The sequence below is a fragment of the Colletotrichum siamense genome, assembly GCF_013390195.1.
Source record: "Colletotrichum siamense strain Cg363 chromosome Unknown KSG_Cg363_contig03, whole genome shotgun sequence".
NCBI lineage: Eukaryota > Fungi > Ascomycota > Sordariomycetes > Glomerellales > Glomerellaceae > Colletotrichum > Colletotrichum siamense.
In genome coordinates, this window is record NW_023501016.1 from 1,013,213 (window position 1) to 1,033,119 (window position 19,907).

The 19,907-nt window shown below is 51.3% G+C and overlaps 6 protein-coding genes across 6 annotated transcripts; 3 read left to right on the forward strand and 3 right to left on the reverse strand.

The window, feature by feature from the left end:
* Positions 1–820: 820 nt before the first annotated feature.
* On the forward strand, positions 821–1,595 carry hadL ((S)-2-haloacid dehalogenase; the record flags this gene model as incomplete). The annotated part of the gene is made up of 2 exons (XM_036636117.1): positions 821–1,416; positions 1,472–1,595. The coding sequence occupies 2 exons, from the start codon at positions 821–823 to the stop codon at positions 1,593–1,595; spliced, it is 720 nt and encodes a 239-aa protein (XP_036497524.1).
* Positions 1,596–2,006: 411 nt separating this feature from the next.
* bre-3 (Beta-1,4-mannosyltransferase bre-3) lies at positions 2,007–3,761 on the reverse strand (the record flags this gene model as incomplete). The annotated part of the gene is made up of 6 exons (XM_036636118.1): positions 2,007–2,280; positions 2,344–2,528; positions 2,598–2,828; positions 2,893–3,213; positions 3,270–3,517; positions 3,584–3,761. 6 exons carry the CDS (start codon positions 3,759–3,761, stop codon positions 2,007–2,009), a joined length of 1,437 nt encoding a protein of 478 aa, XP_036497525.1.
* An 830-nt stretch (positions 3,762–4,591) lies between these two features.
* On the forward strand, positions 4,592–5,968 carry CGCS363_v004270 (uncharacterized protein; the record flags this gene model as incomplete). Its single annotated transcript, XM_036636119.1, has 1 exon — positions 4,592–5,968. One exon carries the CDS (start codon positions 4,592–4,594, stop codon positions 5,966–5,968), a length of 1,377 nt encoding a protein of 458 aa, XP_036498418.1.
* Positions 5,969–6,141: 173 nt separating this feature from the next.
* CGCS363_v004271 (uncharacterized protein) lies at positions 6,142–6,774 on the reverse strand (the record flags this gene model as incomplete). Its single annotated transcript, XM_036636120.1, has 2 exons — positions 6,142–6,443; positions 6,540–6,774. The coding sequence occupies 2 exons, from the start codon at positions 6,772–6,774 to the stop codon at positions 6,142–6,144; spliced, it is 537 nt and encodes a 178-aa protein (XP_036498417.1).
* Positions 6,775–8,684: 1,910 nt separating this feature from the next.
* CGCS363_v004272 (Adenylosuccinate synthetase) lies at positions 8,685–10,644 on the forward strand (the record flags this gene model as incomplete). Its single annotated transcript, XM_036636121.1, has 9 exons — positions 8,685–8,722; positions 9,021–9,050; positions 9,107–9,143; positions 9,195–9,207; positions 9,272–9,313; positions 9,375–9,805; positions 9,856–9,952; positions 10,000–10,061; positions 10,114–10,644. The coding sequence occupies 9 exons, from the start codon at positions 8,685–8,687 to the stop codon at positions 10,642–10,644; spliced, it is 1,281 nt and encodes a 426-aa protein (XP_036498420.1).
* Positions 10,645–11,873: 1,229 nt separating this feature from the next.
* eglD-10 (putative endo-beta-1,4-glucanase D) lies at positions 11,874–12,651 on the reverse strand (the record flags this gene model as incomplete). The annotated part of the gene is made up of 2 exons (XM_036636122.1): positions 11,874–11,929; positions 11,991–12,651. 2 exons carry the CDS (start codon positions 12,649–12,651, stop codon positions 11,874–11,876), a joined length of 717 nt encoding a protein of 238 aa, XP_036498419.1.
* Between the last annotated feature and the right edge of the window lie 7,256 nt (positions 12,652–19,907).

Consider the following 19,907-nt stretch of genomic DNA (forward strand, 5'->3'; position numbering starts at 1 on the left):
GCGCGGAGTTTGAAGGAGTTCAGATCTGATAGCGGGGTACGAGATAAAAACAACCAAAATGACTCGTCGGTGACTGATTTCACTAACTGGCCGGTGCGGCGCTTCAAATCTCGGAGAGGCGTCACTTTTTAAGCCAACAGTCACGTAAACGCGTCTCGGCCGACTTGGTTAAAGTTCACCGAACATGAGGGTATCCTCGCCTGTTGGCTCATTATCTGTGGAGCCGCCAGTGTGCAGGGTGCGCCCGATGGGCCGATAGGAGTCGCGGCACCGTCCCATCGGTGCGCAAGATAAGATCGACATCACGAGCATCTCATCTTACAAACCACGCTTCTGAAGACACCGGCCCGGCTATCTAGCATAGCCCCTTGGATTTAACCGACCGACCGGAATGTCTTTTGGCTCATCCGGGTGCGCAGCGCAGCAAGGGGCCCAGTGCCCGGAAAACGTTCCCTTCCGGTCCGGGGATGTCCAACCCCGAAACCGCTCGGGGGGTGTTCCAGAATGCGGGGAAAGATTGGAGATCACGGACGCGTGTTTGGTGATATGCATCGGCCGCCGGCCCTCGCCTGCGATAAGCATTGTGGCCTCTTTTATTTAACCTGCTTCTTGTCTGACGCCGTGTATGAAGATTACTCAGAATAAGCCACATCGTCAGATTCAGTTCTAACCAGGCAACTCAGCATTTCCATTACTTCATCAGGACCCGTGTCTTAATTAGGCTCTGAATCGTGTCTTGTTCACAACCCCGCAAAACCCCCTCACTCACCGGCCTCCACTTTCCGCACACACAACACAAACACAACACACACACATTGCGATGGCCGCATCAAAGAACGTCGTGTTCGACGTCGTCGGCACTCTCGTCTCATACGAGCACCTGTTCGAGGCCATCGACGAGCGCCTGGGCGAGCGTCTCAAGGCCCGGGGCATCCAGCCGAAGCTCCTCGGCTGCTGCTGGCTCGAGGTCGCCGAGCGCGAGTACACCTACCTCTCCATGTCCGGCCGCTACGTCGTCTTCTTCAAGGTCTTCCAGTCGCTCTTCTACCGCTGTCTGCACTACGCCGGCATCGAAAAGCCGCGCGAGTTCTGCACCGACGACGACGTCAACTACCTGATTGACGAGTGGAAGAAGCTGCGCCTGCGCGAGGGCGCTGCCGAGTGCGTCCAGAAGCTGCGCGACGCCGGCTTCACTGTCTGGTGCTTCACGGCGGGCGACATTGCGCGTGTGGGCGGCTATTTCTCGAGGGGAGGCGTGGATATGCCGGTTGAGAATCTGCTGTCGTGCGACTCGTCGGGCCTGGCGAAGCCTACGCCTGAGGCGTATGCGCCGATTCTGAAGAAGCTGTCTGAGAACGGCAAGCCTTGGTTTGCGGCTGCGCATCTTTGGGATGCGTCAACAGCAAAGACTGTTGGGTAAGTACTACGTCTCCACGCTGAATGTTTCAACATATTCTAACTTGTTACCCAGTTTCAACGCTGCCTACTGTGAGGCTTTGGAGGGAGAGGAGCTGCCTGATATTTTCGGAAAGATGGACGTCGTTGCCAAGACGCTGCCTGAGATGGCGGACAAGATCATTGCTACCTTCAACTAAGATACCTGCTCGTTAATACAAGAGAATCGTTAAATCAAGCTTTCTATGATTCAGCCAACGGTGCGTGTGGTGGGACGCCACCCGAGCGCCACCCTGCGGGAGCTCCGGAAGCATACCGATCGGACCCGCAGAGAACGGATCGGCCCATGATATGTCCAAAGGTGTGGCCCACGTTTCATGACAGGAGTTAGTCTATCTCTCGACATCATAAGAGGTTGCTACATCGGCCCCTTGGGCACTGACTGGGCTCCCCATACCACTACTAGACATTGTGGTGTGTGTAAGTGAACAAGCGTAATACATGGTCCTTTGAGTCTCTATATTAGTGGTTCTATTAATGAGGACAAGCTCGCCCAGCTATACCTCCGTCCCGCTCTATGCTCTAATGTCTATGACAATGACTGCTCTCTTCTATTTCTTTGATACAATCGCAAACCCCTTGGCTGGATTGAAGATACACGTCACCAGAGCCGAGACCTGTACGAGACGGACTATCGGCGCAAGCAACACCGTCTGGATGGCATGTTGCAGCGTCTGAAGCCACGTCACGCCCTCTGGTGCCGTGAGGTCTGACATGAATGATGCAACAAGGAGACTGTGGGTGTCGACGGTGAAATGCCAGAGGCCCCAGATGAAAAGCCACTTGGGAATGATGAAAGACCCGCCGAGCTGTGTGTAGATGGGTCTGGGGGATTCAAAGTCAGTAATGCACTCGACATCAACCCAGGAAAGAAGGGGAGAAACATACCCAATCCAGTATACCAGCTCACCAATAACGCTTACCACAAGCGAGATTTGCACGATGACGCTAGGGATGGAGAGGATGCCTGTGTACCATCTCCTGCGCTGCTTCCAAAAGTCTTGGAACGTCTCATTGGGCTGTTCGTGGACGGGGTCCCAGATCCAGCCGAACTTGTATCCCTTTGCGGAGGACTTTGGTAAAAGTCAAGTTAGTCTTCCATGGTGTTCTATCATGCTCCAGAATGGGGCAGGTCAACATACGTTGTAGGCAAACCAGAAGTCTTCCGCTTGGCAGTCGGTGTCCCAGGTCGTGGCGTTCTCGACGGCGCCGTTGATCAAGATCCAAGAGCCGTGCATCCAGCCGAGCATGGGCTTGTTACGCATCCTGACCGAGAAGGAGAACTTTCCAAAGTCCTCTTGCGAGCGGAGCGTCTCGGCCGTAGAGAGGAAGCCGTTCTTCCAGTGGTTGACGTCGTTGTAGTGCAACGTTCCCTGTTCAGCGAGCCTTCGTCAGCAACCTTTTCTACAGAAATCTACAACTCAGAGATGCACGTACCATGAACATATCAATGTCGCTCTTCGTGATAGAGTTGATGCAAGCCTCCATGACAGCCTCGTCAATCATGGACTCTTCGTCGAGATGCAAGACCCAGTCGCCGCTTCCGAGCTGCTGGTTCCTGCGGTAGTACTCCAGCGCGCGGGCCTTGTACTTGGCCTTGCTGGGCGTGAAGGCCGACGGGACTACGACGATCTGGACGAAGGAGGGGAGTGCCTGGCGGAACTCGACTTCCTTCGTCTCGTCGTCCAGCAGAACGTGGAAACGCACGCCCGGGATGTTTTGCATCGGTGCCCAGGCCCTGGTGGCTCTGATGACGGTCTTCGACCATGTTAGAGTGATTCAAGAAATGACGGTGAGGTGAAATGTGCACTTACATCAAAGTTTGTGCCTTTCGTCACAAGGCACACTCTCAAGCTCCTGAAGTCACGCTTCGCCGGCCCTTGGGCGTGCGAGCCGGGTCGCATAGGCATGCACAGGCTCCATACGGAGACGTACGGTGGCATTTGGGCTAGGAGACCAAAGAACAGGAGTGATGTCTGGAGAATGGTCGCCCAGTTCCATTGGTTGTCGACGGCCACGGCATTTTGGTACCGATTTGTCACGTAGGCAAGCTTCCAGAGGACTACATACCGGCGAGTCAGAACATCTTCTCTTTGAGTAATACGAATGATGAATCTGGAGTACTTACGGCAGAATGTGAGTCCCAGACTAATGGGAAAGACGCAGTAGTTGTACTTGATGATGGTGTGGTACAACTCTTTCCTGGTCCGCGGCGTTACCAGTGGCCATACTGGTTTTGTCGTCTCTATCGGTGTGACTAATGTGCTCTCATTCTCAGAGCTGTACTCTGAGCCCTTCTCAGACATGGTGATGGTGGCTTAATAGAGTGTGGTGCGAAGGAGATGGGATGGACAGAGATCGGGCGAAAGTCAACGAAAGACGGGACGAACACAATCAAACTCTCACAGATTCCCAGAAGCTTGGGTTGACGTGCTGCTCTTAATACAATGCCAGCTTCTTTAACGTTCATCCAGAACTCGGAAGGAGTAACATGATGAGACGACGCGTTATGCAGGAACCGTTACGAGATCGTCGCATCGTGCGGTGAGACAAGTGGACTCTGCCTTTTTTTGTGCTGTTCCCGCTGGATGGTCATCTTCCTCGGGCCGCATCTCCCCATCACACTCGAAATCGCATATTGTCCCCAGGCCACCAGGAATGCCAATGCTGGAGTGGAGTTTCCGGTGGGAGTAGTTACAGGAGTCAGTCATGTTCCTGTCACAGCTTGGCTGCGACGCCAGAATAGAGTTTACTGTTGTGACAAGACGCGTTGTGTTGCTGGACAGGGAGGCGAGTCAAGCTTGCTGCCCATTGTGAAACTCGCCGCCGACCGTGTCTTGCGCTGGTTGACGAAACGTCTTCGGCGAATTTACGCCCGTTTATGGTTGTTGAATGCCGATCTGATTTATATGGCTAAAGCCGAGTTCGTTCGGCGGAGCATTTTGACGTGATAATCTCTCCGATCACCCAAGCACCAGGCGGTCCGGTTTCCGCATATTGCTCTCGTTTTGGGGGCCATACGCTTTTGAACCCATTTTCATCCAACCTTTTTCTGCTAGTATCTCGATTTGACAGCATTGAACAAATCCTCACATCACAAAACTAGACATCCTCTTCACAAAATCATCTACCGGCCATGGAGAGGATACGCTGGCTCGACGGCGTCCGCGCCATCGCCGCCGTCTCGGTTTCCTACAACCACTACATCATGGGCGAATTCGTCGCGCCCTACAACTCCTTCTGGGCCTCGCCCTCCTCCGAGAACCGCTGGCTCTTCCAGCTCCCGATCCTGCGCCTCCCGTTCGCGGTGCACTCCATGGTACCGCTGTTCTTCATCATCGGCGGCTACGCCATGGCGCACAGCGTGCTTGCGTGCAGCAGCGGCGGCGAGGGCGCCTTCTCGCGGTACTTCCAGCTGACACTCGTGCGGCGCTGGCTGCGGTTGTACCTGCCCATCATCCCCATCACCGTGCTGGCGAACGCGGCGTACTTTGTCGGCGTCACGACGCGGCCGTTTGCGGAGCATGTAACGCGCGGGCTAAAGCCGTGGACGGCGCCGCTGCAGCATGCGAGGCTGCTAGTGGATTACTTGGTTGATATCGCGGAGCCGATGAATCTGGCGTGGCATGAGGGGTTCAATAATCAGCTGTGGACGATCCCGGTGACGTTTCGCGGGTCGTGTGTGTTGTACCTGACGCTGCTTGGGTGCTCGTTGTGGAAGACGCAGCATAAGCTCGTGGGCATGATTGGTCTTGCAGGGTACTTCATCTATCATGGGTATTGGGATCTGTTCTGCTTCCTTGGCGGCGCGTGGCTGGCGGAGATTGTTGCGCTGATACAGGCGAGGCATGAGTGGTCCGTCATTGGATCGCCTATCTTGTTCCCGCGAAGGGCTACGGCAAGTAGAGCCAGGCTTGTTGGCCTGGCAAAGACCATCCTTCTGCTTGGAGGCCTGTATCTCATGTGCTTCGAGGGCGACGAAGGGACTGGGGTAGCTCACGTTGGCTACCAGTGGCTGGCATCTATTCGGTCAAGACGCTGGGCAGAGTCGGGCCGCAACACGTTCTCTGTCGTCAGGTCCTGCTACCAGTCTCTAGGAGGCTTGATGGTCATCTCGGTCATCGCAACATCCCCCTCCATCGCAAGACGGCTCGAAGCACCGGTGTTGCAGTATCTGGGCAAGATTTCTTTCTCATGGTACCTCGTTCACCAGTTGCCACCTATCATCCTCAAGGGCCCCCTTAGGGACTTCTTCTGGAGGCTGCCGAGGCCGCAGGATCCTGTCCATCTCATCATGTCTGAAGCCTTGCAGTATCCTTGGACACTGCTCTTCGCGTGGACGGCGACAGCGAGTATCATATTCACCTTGACCTGGGTATGCGCTGATTTGTACTTCCGCCAAGTGGAGGAGAAGAGCGGTGCAGTGTCAAAACGGATTGAGAGTTGGGTGAACGCGCCCAAGGAGGTGGATGCGGAAGCCAATACCGCTGTTCCAATCATCAAGAGGCCATAGATAGGTGCTGAGAGCAAAGAGATGGAGTAATCACAGACACGTAATACTTTATAGAAAGGAACAAATGTACCACCGTATCATGTTACAAGATGCTTGCGTTGTCTCGTCTGTCCCTTCACATTGCTAAACTATCTCAGTAGAATTGGTGCCCTTCTTCCTTGACTAGATGCTACTTAGAGTGCAGCAAGAGCGCCCAATGCGAGCATACCGAGAGCTCCCATTGAGCCAACACCAGCAGCTGCACCAGCCTGAGTGGTTCCCGAAGCAGCAGCGCCACTACCAGTCGCTGTTGCACTAGATATAGGGGTACTGGTGCCGGTGACACCAGCCGTAGCGTTGGAGGCCGCACTGGTTGCGGAGGCGATCGCGGAAGATACGGCAGAGGAAACGGCGGCGGACGCGGAGGAGACGGGGGGCGCGGAAGCTCCGCCGGTGACTTCGCGGCAGAACTTGGCGGCTGCGGGGAGGAGTTCACCTATGGTGTGAGTGTAAGTTAGTTTCCATACCAGCACGTTATCGCAGATGTAGGCTTCATAGAGTATTCCAGGAGCAGGCCGAGGGACGAGCGTACCGGTGGCAACGTCACCGCCGCAGGCAGCAAGGACGCAAGAGACGCCGACGGTGTAGATGTTGCGGTAGTTGGTGGCCTCGCAGATGCACTGGGAGTCGTCGATGCTGCTGCACTTGGTTCCGTCCTTGACGGCTTGGGTGAGGCACTTGACGGAGCACTCTGGGATCACGTCGGTGAACTTTTGCTGGGCGGCGGCGAGGCCGAGGGTTGCGAGAAGGACGTAAGAGGACTTCATGGTGGAGGGTGTGGTTGGGGAGGACTTGAGGTGAACGCTGACAAGTTTCCACGATGATCGCAGGTCGTCTTAGAAATAGGAAAAGCGCGAAAAAAAACCGTAGAAGAAACGATTCCTCGCAGCCCCCAGTGGGAAACCGTCTTCTATTATGTACACGCACTCTATATGCGCCCTTTACGATCCGACGTGCCCGAGAAAGTCAGGCCTGCACCAGTAGGGAGACTGAATAGAGTCAAGCACCTGCATTGTGGCGCTCTCTTTACAGAAGCGAAGCATACCAGTCCTTTCTTGGCAGCTGTCCAAGGCCATCACCAACGGCTGGAGTGAAGCAAGAGGGCAATAAGCTCGTGTAGGGTGGTCCGGCGGCGCACCAACAGTCCATTCGGGCAGGGGTCGCAGCTGAGCGCCTTGCCGGATCTGGATGCTCGGTTACAGATCTCTGGACTCTGCTGCATGGCTCCATGGTCTTTTTGAGCATGCTGTGGAGTGGCGTGAGGGGTATGATTGGTTGGGAAAAGGTGATTAGATTGATAATGGCCTGAGGGGGGGATGGTGAGGTTGGAGCAAGTTTATCTGATCCATCTGATAAGATTGGATGGCGTTCGAGCAAGGGGGGTTGATTGGTTCTTTGGCGGCAAATTTTCAGCTGCTTGGCCTTGAGATGGGTGGATGGGTCTGGGGATTCCTTGTTGCCATGTTCGGTAGGACATCCGAGAGAGGGTGAGCTTATTGGGATGCAGCGCTGGCTTGTTCGGCCAATTGCAAAGCTTCCGAGGCATGATGGTATCTGTCGGGCGAAGCCACGTGAAGGTGGCCGTTGGTGCGCGTTAGATGCAAGTTGGCCCATTTGTGCATGCCTGTAGAAGGTCTAGATTGAGTTATTCAAAGTTGCCATGAGTTTCTCTGCTGGGAGAAAATTGTGCAAAGCAGCTGGGAGAAACAGTAACAGATGTCTCGTACGAGAAAGCTTTTCAAACTGGTAACACAAGTGAGAAAGACTGAGGAAGACTGCATCGTCCTCGGTGCGCTCGGCAGCGGACATGGATGATGGGTTCAGTTGGTGGATCTCCAACTCGGTGCTCGGCAACATGACGGGCAAACGAGTCCACAGGAACACAGGGCCCAAAAGACTAACACAGTTAAGCTCATCTTAGCATTCGAGGGGGGGAGAGTGTCGTTTTAGTACTGGGAATTGAGACATGGAATGGGCGCTCTGTGATGGAAGCAACCCAACACAGTCTGCCCTTGGTGTGACTGACAATGACAAGACACGGGTAGCAAAGAACGTTTCCAACGGATGACTTGATCGCGATAGTATTCGAAAAGCATCCCTCTGTGCATTGAACCTAATGTTGAAGGGTCTAAGAGAGGGAGCTTTGCGTAGACACAGGCAAACAGGATGGCGGCCGTGGCTCAAGCTGTGGCTGTTGGTGATGTGGCTGTATGAAATGTGGCTCAGCATGGATGGCTTTACCAGCTGCTGCACGTGACCGATTGCCGGTCCTGCCTGATTCATCCACTCCGGGCGGTTCCGTCCCGCGTGGTGGTCGGCCATCGGTACGTAATTACCGCGGTACGTACACTTTTCTTCCGATTGCGCAACGGCGGCGCGTTGAAGGATTCCATTGGAAAGAGTCACCCACACTGGTGTCACACTACTGGTGCAGGCGTACCTTGGGTGCACTGATGACTCTTAGTGGAGCGCGCAAAGTTGGAGCCCCGCCGGAGCAAAACCTGCCCCTCCATGGGAATTTTTAAACCCCGCGTCTTCTCCCTTCTGATTGTTTTTTTGGGATTATCGCAGACCGACGTTGCGATCGCAGCAACCCATACTTTGGCCAATCGACCGTATTTGTTGCTCGCTATACACACTGGATTCACTTCCAGTCTCTTCTCTACTACCCGACGCCATGGCTACGATTGACATCGTTCTCGGCGCCCAGTGGGGGTAAGCTGTCACACTCCGCCGCCCTTCCTCTTGTCCTGTCATGTCATCGTCATTGTCACCACAGACGCGCACATTTGCTTTACACTCTCTCTCTGCCTTGCTCTACCATGCCAATGCTTTACCTTGCCATCAATGGCCCCAGCCAGCAGGGCGAGCGCGCCGAATACACCCTGGAATACGCGTACACGCACCGGCCCCATTGGTGTACGCGATGACCAGGAGACGATCGCCGTTCATGATACCCTGCTGCGCCAATTGCTCTACATACTCTGGAACTAACACATCCTCTCACCCGCAGCGACGAGGGCAAGGGAAAGCTGGTTGATGTGTAAGCTGCGCCCTTGGTCCCTTCGTCACAACCTCGCCCTCTAACCCTCCACATAGCCTTGGACAGGACGCGCAGATTTGCGCCAGAGCTCAGGTTGGGACTGCGGTACTCTATGGATAATCAATGGCATGCTGATGGCCCTAGGGCGGACACAATGGTAGGAGTTACTCCAGCTCCTGATGCCATCAATCGAACACCATTCTAACAGCAGCCTCCCCCAGCCGGTCACACCGTCATCGCCAACGGTGTAAGCTACGACTTCCGTGAGTCTTTTGCATGTGCCTCTGCGATGACATGCCTTGGCTGACATCTGGTCCCCCCCAGACCTTCTCCCTTCCGGCCTCCTCCACCCCCAGGCCATCTGCCTCATCGGCTCCGGCGCCGTCGTCCATGTTCCCACCTTCTTCAAGGAGATGGCCGACCTCGAGGCCAAGGGCCTAAAGAACATCCGCGACCGCCTTCTCGTCTCCGACCGATGCCACATCATCACCGACTGCCACATCCAGGTCGACGGCCTCGAGGAGCAGGAGCTTGGCGGCAACAGCATCGGCACCACCAAGCGCGGTATTGGCCCAACCTACAGCACCATGGCCGCCCGCAACGGCATCACCATCAGCGAGATGTTCGATGAGGAGGTCTTTGAGCGCAAGTTGCGCCAGCTTGCCACTGGCTTCAAGAAGCGCTTTGGCGACCTTTTGGTCTACGACATTGAGGACGAGATCAAGCGCTTCAAGCAGTACAGAGAGGACTTGAGGGTATGGATCATTTTCTCGCCCAGGATCAAACATGCGCTGACTAGGTTTAGACGTTTGTCGTTGACGCCGTCCCCATCATGGCCGACGCGCAGGCCAAGAACACCAAGATCCTCGTCGAGGGTGCCCAGGCTGTGATGCTTGACCTGAGTAGGTAGCATTCCAACCGCGACCGCGTTCGCAGCTAACCATGCCAGACTTCGGAACCTACCCCTTCGTCACATCATCAAACACTGGCCTCGGCGGTGTCTTCACTGGTGTAAGTCAACCCATCACCAACCCGTTCTACACTGTTCTGACATAATCCACAGCTCGGCCTCAACCCCCGCAAGATCAACCACATCGTCGGTGTCGTCAAGGCCTACACCACCCGCGTCGGCGGCGGTGCCTTCCCCACAGAACAGCTCAACGAGGTCGGCGAGAAGCTCGGCAAGATCGGCCACGAGATTGGTGTCTCCACGGGCCGCTCCCGCCGCTGCGGCTGGCTCGACCTCGTCGTCGTCAAGTACTCGGCCAACCTCAACCACTACACCGCCCTCAACCTCACCAAGCTCGACATCCTCGACACCTTCCCCACCATCAAGGTCGCCGTCGCCTACAAGGACAAGGAGACGGGCGAGGAGCTGCCCTCCTTCCCCGCCGACCTCAAGACGCTCGAGAAGGCCGAGGTCGTCTACAAGGAGCTCGAGGGCTGGAACACGCCCACCACCGGCGCCAAGACGTACTTCGACCTGCCCAAGCAGGCGCGCGCGTACATTGAGTTCATCGAGGAGTTTGTTGGTGTCAAGTGTGTCTGGATTGGCACCGGTCCCAAGAGAGAGGACCTCATCTCCCGCGTTTAAGGGGTTGTCTTGTTTGCCCCTGATATGGTATTTGTCGAGATAGACGAGATGAAAAGGTGATGGGAGCTTTGAGTGGCTTTGTCCATAGATATCTCTTTCAAACCGAGAAATAGACCGCATACATTGTCAGCTTTATGTCCTCATCCTGTGCTCACTTGCGATCGTGTTGCTCTTCATTAATCCAGGGAAGCAGTCAGCGCCGGACATGATCCCATTAACTCATCCTTCAATGCCTTCAATGGACGTAGTGAACCAAGCGATATCTCATCAGACCTCCACCATCATGTCACCTAAGCGGGGCCGTCTTCCTCGACAGTCGACCCCAAACCCCGCCGACATCGGGAGGGGCTGCGGCATTTAGCCTTCGCGCCGTGCCGGGGCACAAATTTTTTTCATCCCAAACCCCCCCGCCCCCACCAAGCTTCCAATTGGGTTTGCGCGATTGGCCAAACTGCGCAACTGACCGAGCGTTCATGCGCACAAAACTGCGGCATTGCGCTCCCGCAGCCCGTGCAATATGAGCTGCCTCTGCGCTATCCTCTCCCACAGACGGGCGCCTCAGGCGTTCTGAATTGTCTGGCCGGTTGGCCCAATGGCAAGGCGTCTGACTACGATACACCGTGGAATCAGGAGATTGTGGGTTCGACCCCCATGCTGGTCAAAATCTTTTTGTCTTTTTTGCCTTTTTGTCGGTCTTTTTTCTCTTGGAGCTCAACTACCGCCACATACGCCGAGGAATGTTTCACCCTTTTCTTCTTCATCTCTACTTGAGACTTGTCTACCTTTCTTCCCTTCTAAGTTTTCTTTTTCGCAGAAGAGACTGGTCTATTTCCCTCTCGTAAGCGTACTATTTCACTGACTTATGTTGTCCTCATTATCTTAACTGTTATTTGTGCTAGTTATCTCAACTCTTGATAATTATTGATTGACTGAGCTTTTTGGCTTTTGAGTCCTTAGTTCAACAAACATGTTTAAACTGTTGAGAGTGTGAAATGGAATACCGCAAAATCTTGAGGTGGTGACAGTGTTAGTGTAGTCCTCTGCGGTAGCAGAACTAAAGTGTATTGACATGTGGTAACTATATACAAGAAGTTACAGCCGAGCACTTCCCATCAGGACTTTTTTCCTGTTGAGTCACACGACCTTATGTAAGAAGCTAGTCAAAACGAGTGAGCGAGGTCTCAACAATGATATCTCCCATCCTATCTCATCTCCTGAGCCTGAGCCATCTAGCAGGTGAAGAGCTGGGGTCCCGGGATGGTGTACGACGTAACGACGGGGTAGTCTGCAAACAACACAGTTAGCATCACAGCCCAACCTCCAAATCCTCAACATGGACAACTCACAGATGTTGATGGTCACACCGGGGTCGGTGCCCTTGTACGCGCCAGGGAAGCTGACCGTGTTGGCCGGCGTCTTGGCCCCCGTGCCGCCCACAACATTAATCTGCGCGCACTCCATGTAGAACTGCGCACCGGGGTAGCTCCCTGCGCCGTGCAGCGCAATCATCTCCGCGCGCAGCAGGTACTGCCCGGGGGCGATGCACGCGGGGATCTTGATGGTGTGCTTGCCCTGGCCGTTGATGACCTTCTCCGTCCCCCAGACGCCGTTGCTGAAGCCGTCCTCCTGGATCTTGAACCAGCCGCCACCGACGCCGGTGTCGGTGGTCGCGTCGGAGACCTTCTTGAGATACGCGATGGTGGGGCCCTTGTGCGAGGAGTCCATGATGTCGGCGGGCGCGGAGCCGCCGCTGTTGAGCATGTAGCGCCAGACGGCGGTGACGGACTGGCCCGCGGTGACGGTGATGACCTTGGAGGTGGGCGTGGTCGGGTTGGGCGGGCCGTTGCAGGCCATGGAGGAGGAGGTGACGTCCTCGATGGGGCCGTTGTAGGAGGGGACCCGGACGCCGACGCCGACGCCGCTGTTGACGCCGCCGGCTTCGAGGGAGGAGAAGATTGTGTGGGCGGAGGCCGCGGTGGCGGAGAGGAGGGGGAGTAGGAGCTTCATTGTGAGAGCGGGTGAAGGAGCGTTTCGGAAAGAGAGTGTAGGATGGGGACTTGGGGATGTGGAACGATCATCATGCTGGTTTGATGGTGTTGAGTTTATATAGATGAAAGAATGTGAGGACTCCCATGGTCTTGGGATCTCTCGCTTATTCGCCTCTGCGTCGGAATCTGGAGCCGTCGATGGCGGCACGGGTTGGACGTCTGGACCAGATGACCAGATGGCCAAGACCGCCACGGCGGCAACAGGTCAACCGTGATCCTGCGGTCTGTTTTATGTTTGGCTAACTGATTTATGCTTGTTGGTTCACTACTACGTCTTGGCAAATTAGATTGACCTGGACGGTGAGAAGGATCCTATGGGAGCCGTTTTGAGTGGACCGACGGAGGATGATGGTCCGGCTGATATTGCAATATCTGTCGGGAGCTTGACCGACGTTCCCGTCCAGGGCGACCCAAGACTCTGGGTTTCAACTGTAAATTAACCCTTACTTTCCAATTTTGCCGTGTGGTTTTGGAAGCTGTTCCCAGTCGGGGTCGGATTCCATGAAGTTGGACTGATTGGCAACATCCGTAGGCATTACATGTGGTGGTGTACGTGTGGTATCCCGGGGGGCACCGCAGCACTACATCACGAAACGTGTCCCTCTCACTTAGACTACTTACCTAGTTTGATACGTCACAGCATAGTTCTTTAGTTACAAAGTGAACACATGGACAGATATGAAGATAGACAGAAGAAAGAAGCTGGGCATATAAAAGGTGAAAGTTACAAGTTTGTAGTACACCCCAAAAAGAGGGCATTTGCTTCTAGACTGACAAATGCCGTTAAGGGACTAAATGTCTGCACTCTTCTCGTCTCACAAAACAGTGATTTTCCTTAGACGCGCAGACTTGTTGATTACAAAGCAATCGTCAATGATATCTGGCCAACATGGAACAACGGAATTTGCATCCTCTGGTGTGGGATCTCGAAGGAACAATGTCAACACGCTTTCTCCGTTTCGACAATATGGCGCTAGGCGTCTAAAAGCCGCCGTGCACGGATGCAGTTGTGCCCAGAGCATGAGAAAGCCCACATCGAATGCAATATGAATATTTCGTTGTTCAGAATCATGCACCATTTCGCGAATGGTGGAAAGCGGTCCGTTAGACATAGATCTAAAGTCGTCCACAGTGAAGATTCGAGGGTTGCACTTAGCCTGGGACAATCCTGGCATCATAGCTAGTTGATGAGTGAAGCGACGAAAGACTCTGCGGCTTTGGGGTACGACACGCCTGTCTACTACCAGAAATGAGGGATAGATGTGAGCGCGATGAAGCGTCTGGGAAGCATTCTTAAGTTCCCTCCCACTTGTTAGTATATCCTAGTTGTGATGGGTATTGTGCTCATATGACTGGAGAGATACTCACCCAAATGGATACGCAAGATCGACAACATCTCGAATGATAGATTGCTGGTGAGGTTTAAAGCACAGTTCGACTAGTGTCTCAGAACCGATGATAGTCCTTGTCTCTTTATTGGTGGATGATAGACCTTCAAGTATTTTAGGTTCGAACCTCTCCACGAGACGAAGATAAAGCTTAAGGAATGATTCCACAGAGCCTTTCAAACCTTTCTCGACGAGGAATGCTGCATGTAGTATGTGCAGATAGTCTCTCGGGTTTGTTACACCTGGAAACGCAAAGGTTATCCAAACCGGCGTGTCGAGTTGGCCATCGAAACTTAGGAATTTCAGACAACCCTGCGATGAACTGTCTTCAGAGATCCATTTCCTTCTCAATCGTTGTGTAATGGAAGCAAGCTCTCCACATAGCTCCTTCATCGACAGGATTTGATGACGGTGTTCCCTTTGTGGGTCATGTTTCCAATAATTCCAGTGGCTTGCACCGAGTGTTTCGTCAACATACTCTTGCCGAAGCAATGGGATAGCCGTAGACCACCTCTCATCGTACGCAACCCGCATGTACCGACGTTTTACGTCCTTGTCGTCACAGTATAGGCACCATCCCCAAGAGCTGTCCAGACGTCTCCACGGTCGAAGGTCAAGGGTATGAAAGCACACAAACACACTCGCTGAAATCAATCGAAAACAGTCTTCATCGACTGCAGATTGCAATATACACAACCTCGAGTTGACTGCACCGCCAAATTGTACTTCGAACCGTAAATCTTCGCACAGAGCGAACAGATGGGTTTGAGACAAATCAGTAGGCGACTCGAAGCATGCGTGTTGCGAATACACCAATAGCGAGCCCTCTTCGCTTTTGAAAACGTAAGTATAAACATTTTCGTCATGGTGCGTATCAGCCAAACATAAGTCCGCCTCACCAAAACAAAGAATATGAAGCGCGGTCAGGTCCAATAGTGCTCCGGTAAGTGTGTCAACTTTGACATGAGAATACCAGTGTTGACCGAAACCAGTACGGCTGTGTTCATTGCTGGAATTTGTGAACTCATCTTGTGGATCATGAGACGGCGGTAGGTTCTGACTACACTGCACTTTCCAGCAGACTTGGTCTGTATCATTCGGCACCCATCGCTCGAACTTCTCCCAACCTTGTGTTGGGTCGCGTCTACTCGTTGAACTCTCAGCACAATGATGTCTTTTGAAGGCCGCGGCAAATTCGTCGGAATCAAGCATCGACAGTAGTTTGTCAACTCCTAAGCGCGGTATAGCGGGGGCCTTAGTCTCGGACTCGTAGGCAGAGGGGGCCCATGAAGGCATATTTGCGGATGCTTGACGTCCAGCGGCATGTCCAATGACCCGCAAGTCCTTTTTCAAAACAAGGCAGTAAGCAAAATAACCAAGCACAAGGTGCCGAAAAGATATCGAATAAGAAGGTGCGAGTCTTGATGTGTTTTGAATCATGCCCAAAACACCGAATATCTTATCGCGAGGATCAGTAGACTTTGAATCTGACGCAAGATCCACCGCAGAAAGTACAACGTTCTCTCCTGCTTCGTAGATGATTCCTTGTGTGACGTGTTCGAGCCACAGGACTCCGCTGCTCTTGAAAGACTCGCTGGGCCATGGCTTTACTGTAGCTGGGTGCTTAATGGTGAATTCCACGTCGCCGACCCCGAACGTAATGTCGCGAGAGAGAAGGAGCTCTTGTATGACCCAAATCCTCTGGAAGTATTCCCTCTCTAGCAAAGTAGCTAAAGTCACGCGTTCAGAGCGCCGCAGATGTGTGTGAGGAAGACTGGGACTCATTGGCAGTGTGTCTAACTGCTGTAGGTAGTGACGCCGAGGGTATGGTGAAGATATCGATGTTGGGAGAACCAAATCTGGACCCAGATATACAACTGTCCGCACAGCGCCTTCAAAGATCAGTCCCATCTTTGCGACCTGTTTTTCTCGTTCGCTAAAGTCCCGTTGGTTAATACAAATGGCATCAACCCAGAGGGTTCGTAGATCTCTGCGCGGCCGAAGGTATCGTAGCATCTCCCAGCAGTTTTGGGTTTGAAAGAGAACATCCCAGTACTTGCCCACGTAAACTGGTCGACAAAGTGTGCTATCCCCATTTTCTCCACCCCAGGTGTAAGAGACGGTATCGTAATCAGGGTGTCTTTCATCGTCGTGGATCTCCAGGTTGACGTGAACAGGAGCATCGATATCATCCACGGAGGCAAGGCGTACCAAGCGCAACTGACTCTCTTGCATCTGCGACGAATAGACATAATCGCAGGAAGCGTACTGGGATCTGTGCATGCCGCTGGCTAGGGAGTCTGCCTTCGGTGCAGAGCCTGAGGAAGATCCGTCCCCAATCACTTCTGTGGCAGGCGTCTTTGATACGTATGGCACGCATGGCGGCCACCACAAATTGAGCTGACCATAAGGCTCGTCGGGAGGAACTACTGAGGGAGCAAGCCTCTGTGCTGACTGCGCCGAAACAATTGCATCTAAGTCTGGAGAAGAATTACAGGATTCGCAGGTCGGCAGTCGCTGTTTGATGATAATCATCGGGGTCGAGCAAGATTCTCGATGCCATCGGCTCATTTTGAGCGAGCGACAGAATTCGTCCGCCTGGCGTATTTGCGGATGTTTGTTTTCTGTGTCTCTTGAATGGGGCTCGTAGGCGGGTTGATCCCCACTGACAATGATGCTACGATGGGCAGCGAGTTGGTTTGGGAGGTGAAGAAAAGATTTTCTTTCGTCGAGAACATGCGGGGTAAGCGGCCGATTAAATCAATTCTGGACACGTGGATAAAAATAAGGCGTACGTCTGAGGTACAAGTAGAAAAAGAAAAACAAGTGAGACGGAGTAGCCCAATCGGGTCAGCCCAAATGGACGGGAGTGCAAGACAATGAGGCGGCCAATCACACACAGACAGAGCAGCACCCAGGTCGAAAGCTGTCCGTCTTGGCTTCCTCTGTCTGCCCTTTATCAGAGGTTCACTTTCCAAAGTGGCAAAACTCATCATTCGTGGTTTTTGCCGTCCATCATACCACAGGGATGGACTACGAAAGATGCCTTGTAGTCGGCGCGGTTTATTGGAGTCACACGAGCCACAGATGAACAAATCCTCTTCAGTGCCCGGAACGGGCGTGGGTAGCCCAGGCGGCGACCTCTGCATGTTGCAAGAGCTTGAGCCGGAGGTGCAACCCAACTTAGTGATGTTCGCAATCGTGCACGAGGTGCAGAAGAGTCCATAGAGGCCCTGGAATGGCTCGATAGGGGCTTCGAGGCTCGGGGCTTTGGTATGAGGACCGTTGGGACCGCTGAGGCTGTGCAGTCCATTTTCGATTTGGTCTCCGGTTTCGTTGTTATCGTCGAGAACGAGAAGCTTATCATCAGGTAGAAGAGTCAGACTTCCCTCGGCGGTAAAGTTGCGAGCTTGCTGCTAAGTCTAGAACAGGTAGTTAATGAAAAAGTGACGGATTAGAAGATGGGATCATAGCTACATGTAGCAGTCTCGTTTACGCCTATGTATCCGTTTGTGCCATGGATGGAATTGGCTTTGTACTCGCTTCCCTGGAAGAAGCCGCCAACAGCGACATGCATGTCATTGTGTCCGTCCTCGGAAGACATGCTGTAGGCCTTGATTCCCTCATCATATTCGTCTAACCTCCGCTGACGTCGATGACAATGGTTCCATCCAGCCATGCACGGACATGAATGTTGAGATCTTCGATATTTTCTTTGGGATCGGCGATTTCTTCGTTGCGAGACAGGGCGTCTTCTCTATCCTCGCTGTTGCAGATCAGACCGGACTGCGAGTAGCGGACTATTTGATAGCTGGCATGCTTGGAGTACCGCTAAGAGTTAGATCCTCCAGCCGGAGGAGATAAGCTCGGTGCCAGGTTGGAAGGAGCACCGTACTATGTTGGCAATAGCCGCCCTACCAGTCTTGACTGGCCTGTCTCAGGATTCTCCTGAACGAAAGGCTCTCCGTGGTATCCGGCTATGGTGAAGAAAGAGTTTCCATCGTCCGCACGAGAGCTTGGATCTTGCGGAGCCCTGATGTGATTTTCCAGAGTGTTGCGGTCACTGCCATTAGCATACTTGTCTCACCACTCTTGGATGGAGTAACGCACGCGTGTTTGAGTCATCTTGTAGAAAGAATATTGACGAAGGTAGCCAGGAAGGCTGAAGAAATGCAAATTGCTTCGAGTAAGTTTCAGTAATCGTAGTTGATTGGGGTGAGGATTATGGCGATTTCTTTCGAAGAGAGAGGTGGTTGCGCTAGAACTTTATACTTGAAAAAGAATTGCATGTTTCACACAAACTCAGCAGCAAAATACACTTGTATTCTCACGTGTAGATGATAGAGTAAAAGCCATTCCCGCTATCTGCATCGCATCACTAGATTCTGGAGGTGTGCTACTGAATCTAAGGCCACTTGTATTCGGTAATAAGTCCCTGACTAGGTAAGTTGTGCAATCACAATGTGCTACAGTGAAGACAAGAAACGCCCCAATGCCTCATTTCAAAAGTCTTGTCATGACGTTACTCTTAAGGAGTTTCGGTGAGAGAAACACCCTATTTGACCACATTGAAAGGAAGTTTGAAATAGGCTGACTGACGCCGTCACAGGCAATACTCAGATAATTAGCCGAAAGTAATTAAGCAGCAACTAGGCTGCACATTGGCGCAGCAACTGTCGTGGTATCATGTCTCAATCTCGTCTTCAAGTTCTTTATAGGCCTTTACAACTAACGTCCTACACCCACTTTTGGCCACCCCCCATATTTAGCCACCCCATTTTTAATACCTTTATATTTATATATATTAACTTTAACTAATATTTATATATATTATAATACTATAATAATACAACTTTTACTATTATTAAGGTTTTCAAACTTATTAGATTTATTTATACTATTTTTAAGTTTACTTACTTCAATTTAAGCTTTCTAAATAGCTTTAATATTAGTAAACTTTAAATTTAGGTTTATTTTAACTTTCTTCTATTTTTTAGCTTTATTAGTATTAACTTCTACTTATAAAACTTTAATTTTTTATTAAGCTACTACTAATTAGTATATTTTCTTATTAAAACTTTTCTAAACCTTTTAAAAAAATAAGTATTATATATACTTATTATTATCTAGTTTACTAAATAAGCTAAACTAATCCTAAAACTTATCTTTCTTCTTAAGAGTTAACTAAAGAACTATAGATATATCTACTACTTATTTTTTACTTATTTTACTATTAGAGAGCTTTTTATAAACTTAACTAGCTAATTTAATAAAAGTTAAAGTATTTTTAAGTAGTAGAGAGCTTATAAGAAGTTTAGCTATATTAATAAGCTATAAACTAATCTATTTCTAACTACTAATAATATTCTTACTTATTAAAGCTACTTTATATACTTTATTATAGTATATAATAAAGTTTCTCTTACTTATAACTATATTAATATTTTATTTAGTTAGTAATTTAAACTTTTTTTTATATACTACTTTAAGGGGTTTAAAAACTAACTAATTAAGTAGCTAAAAGATATATAATATATATACTAATAAGAATAGTAAGTATATTTTATTCCTAAAGTATATATATATAAAAGTAGTAGTCTTATAGCTTCTATAACTATCTAAGATTAATAATCTAACTTCTAAGAAGTCCTCTAGTTAAATTAAAAGAATAAAAACCTCTATTAACTACTTAATAGCTATAAAATCTAAAATCTACTTATTTTCTATAGCTATAAACTTTTAAGATTTATATAATATTAAATCTAAAAAAAACTACTACTACTAAATATTTTTACTTTTATATATAATAAGTAGAGGTAGTACTTTA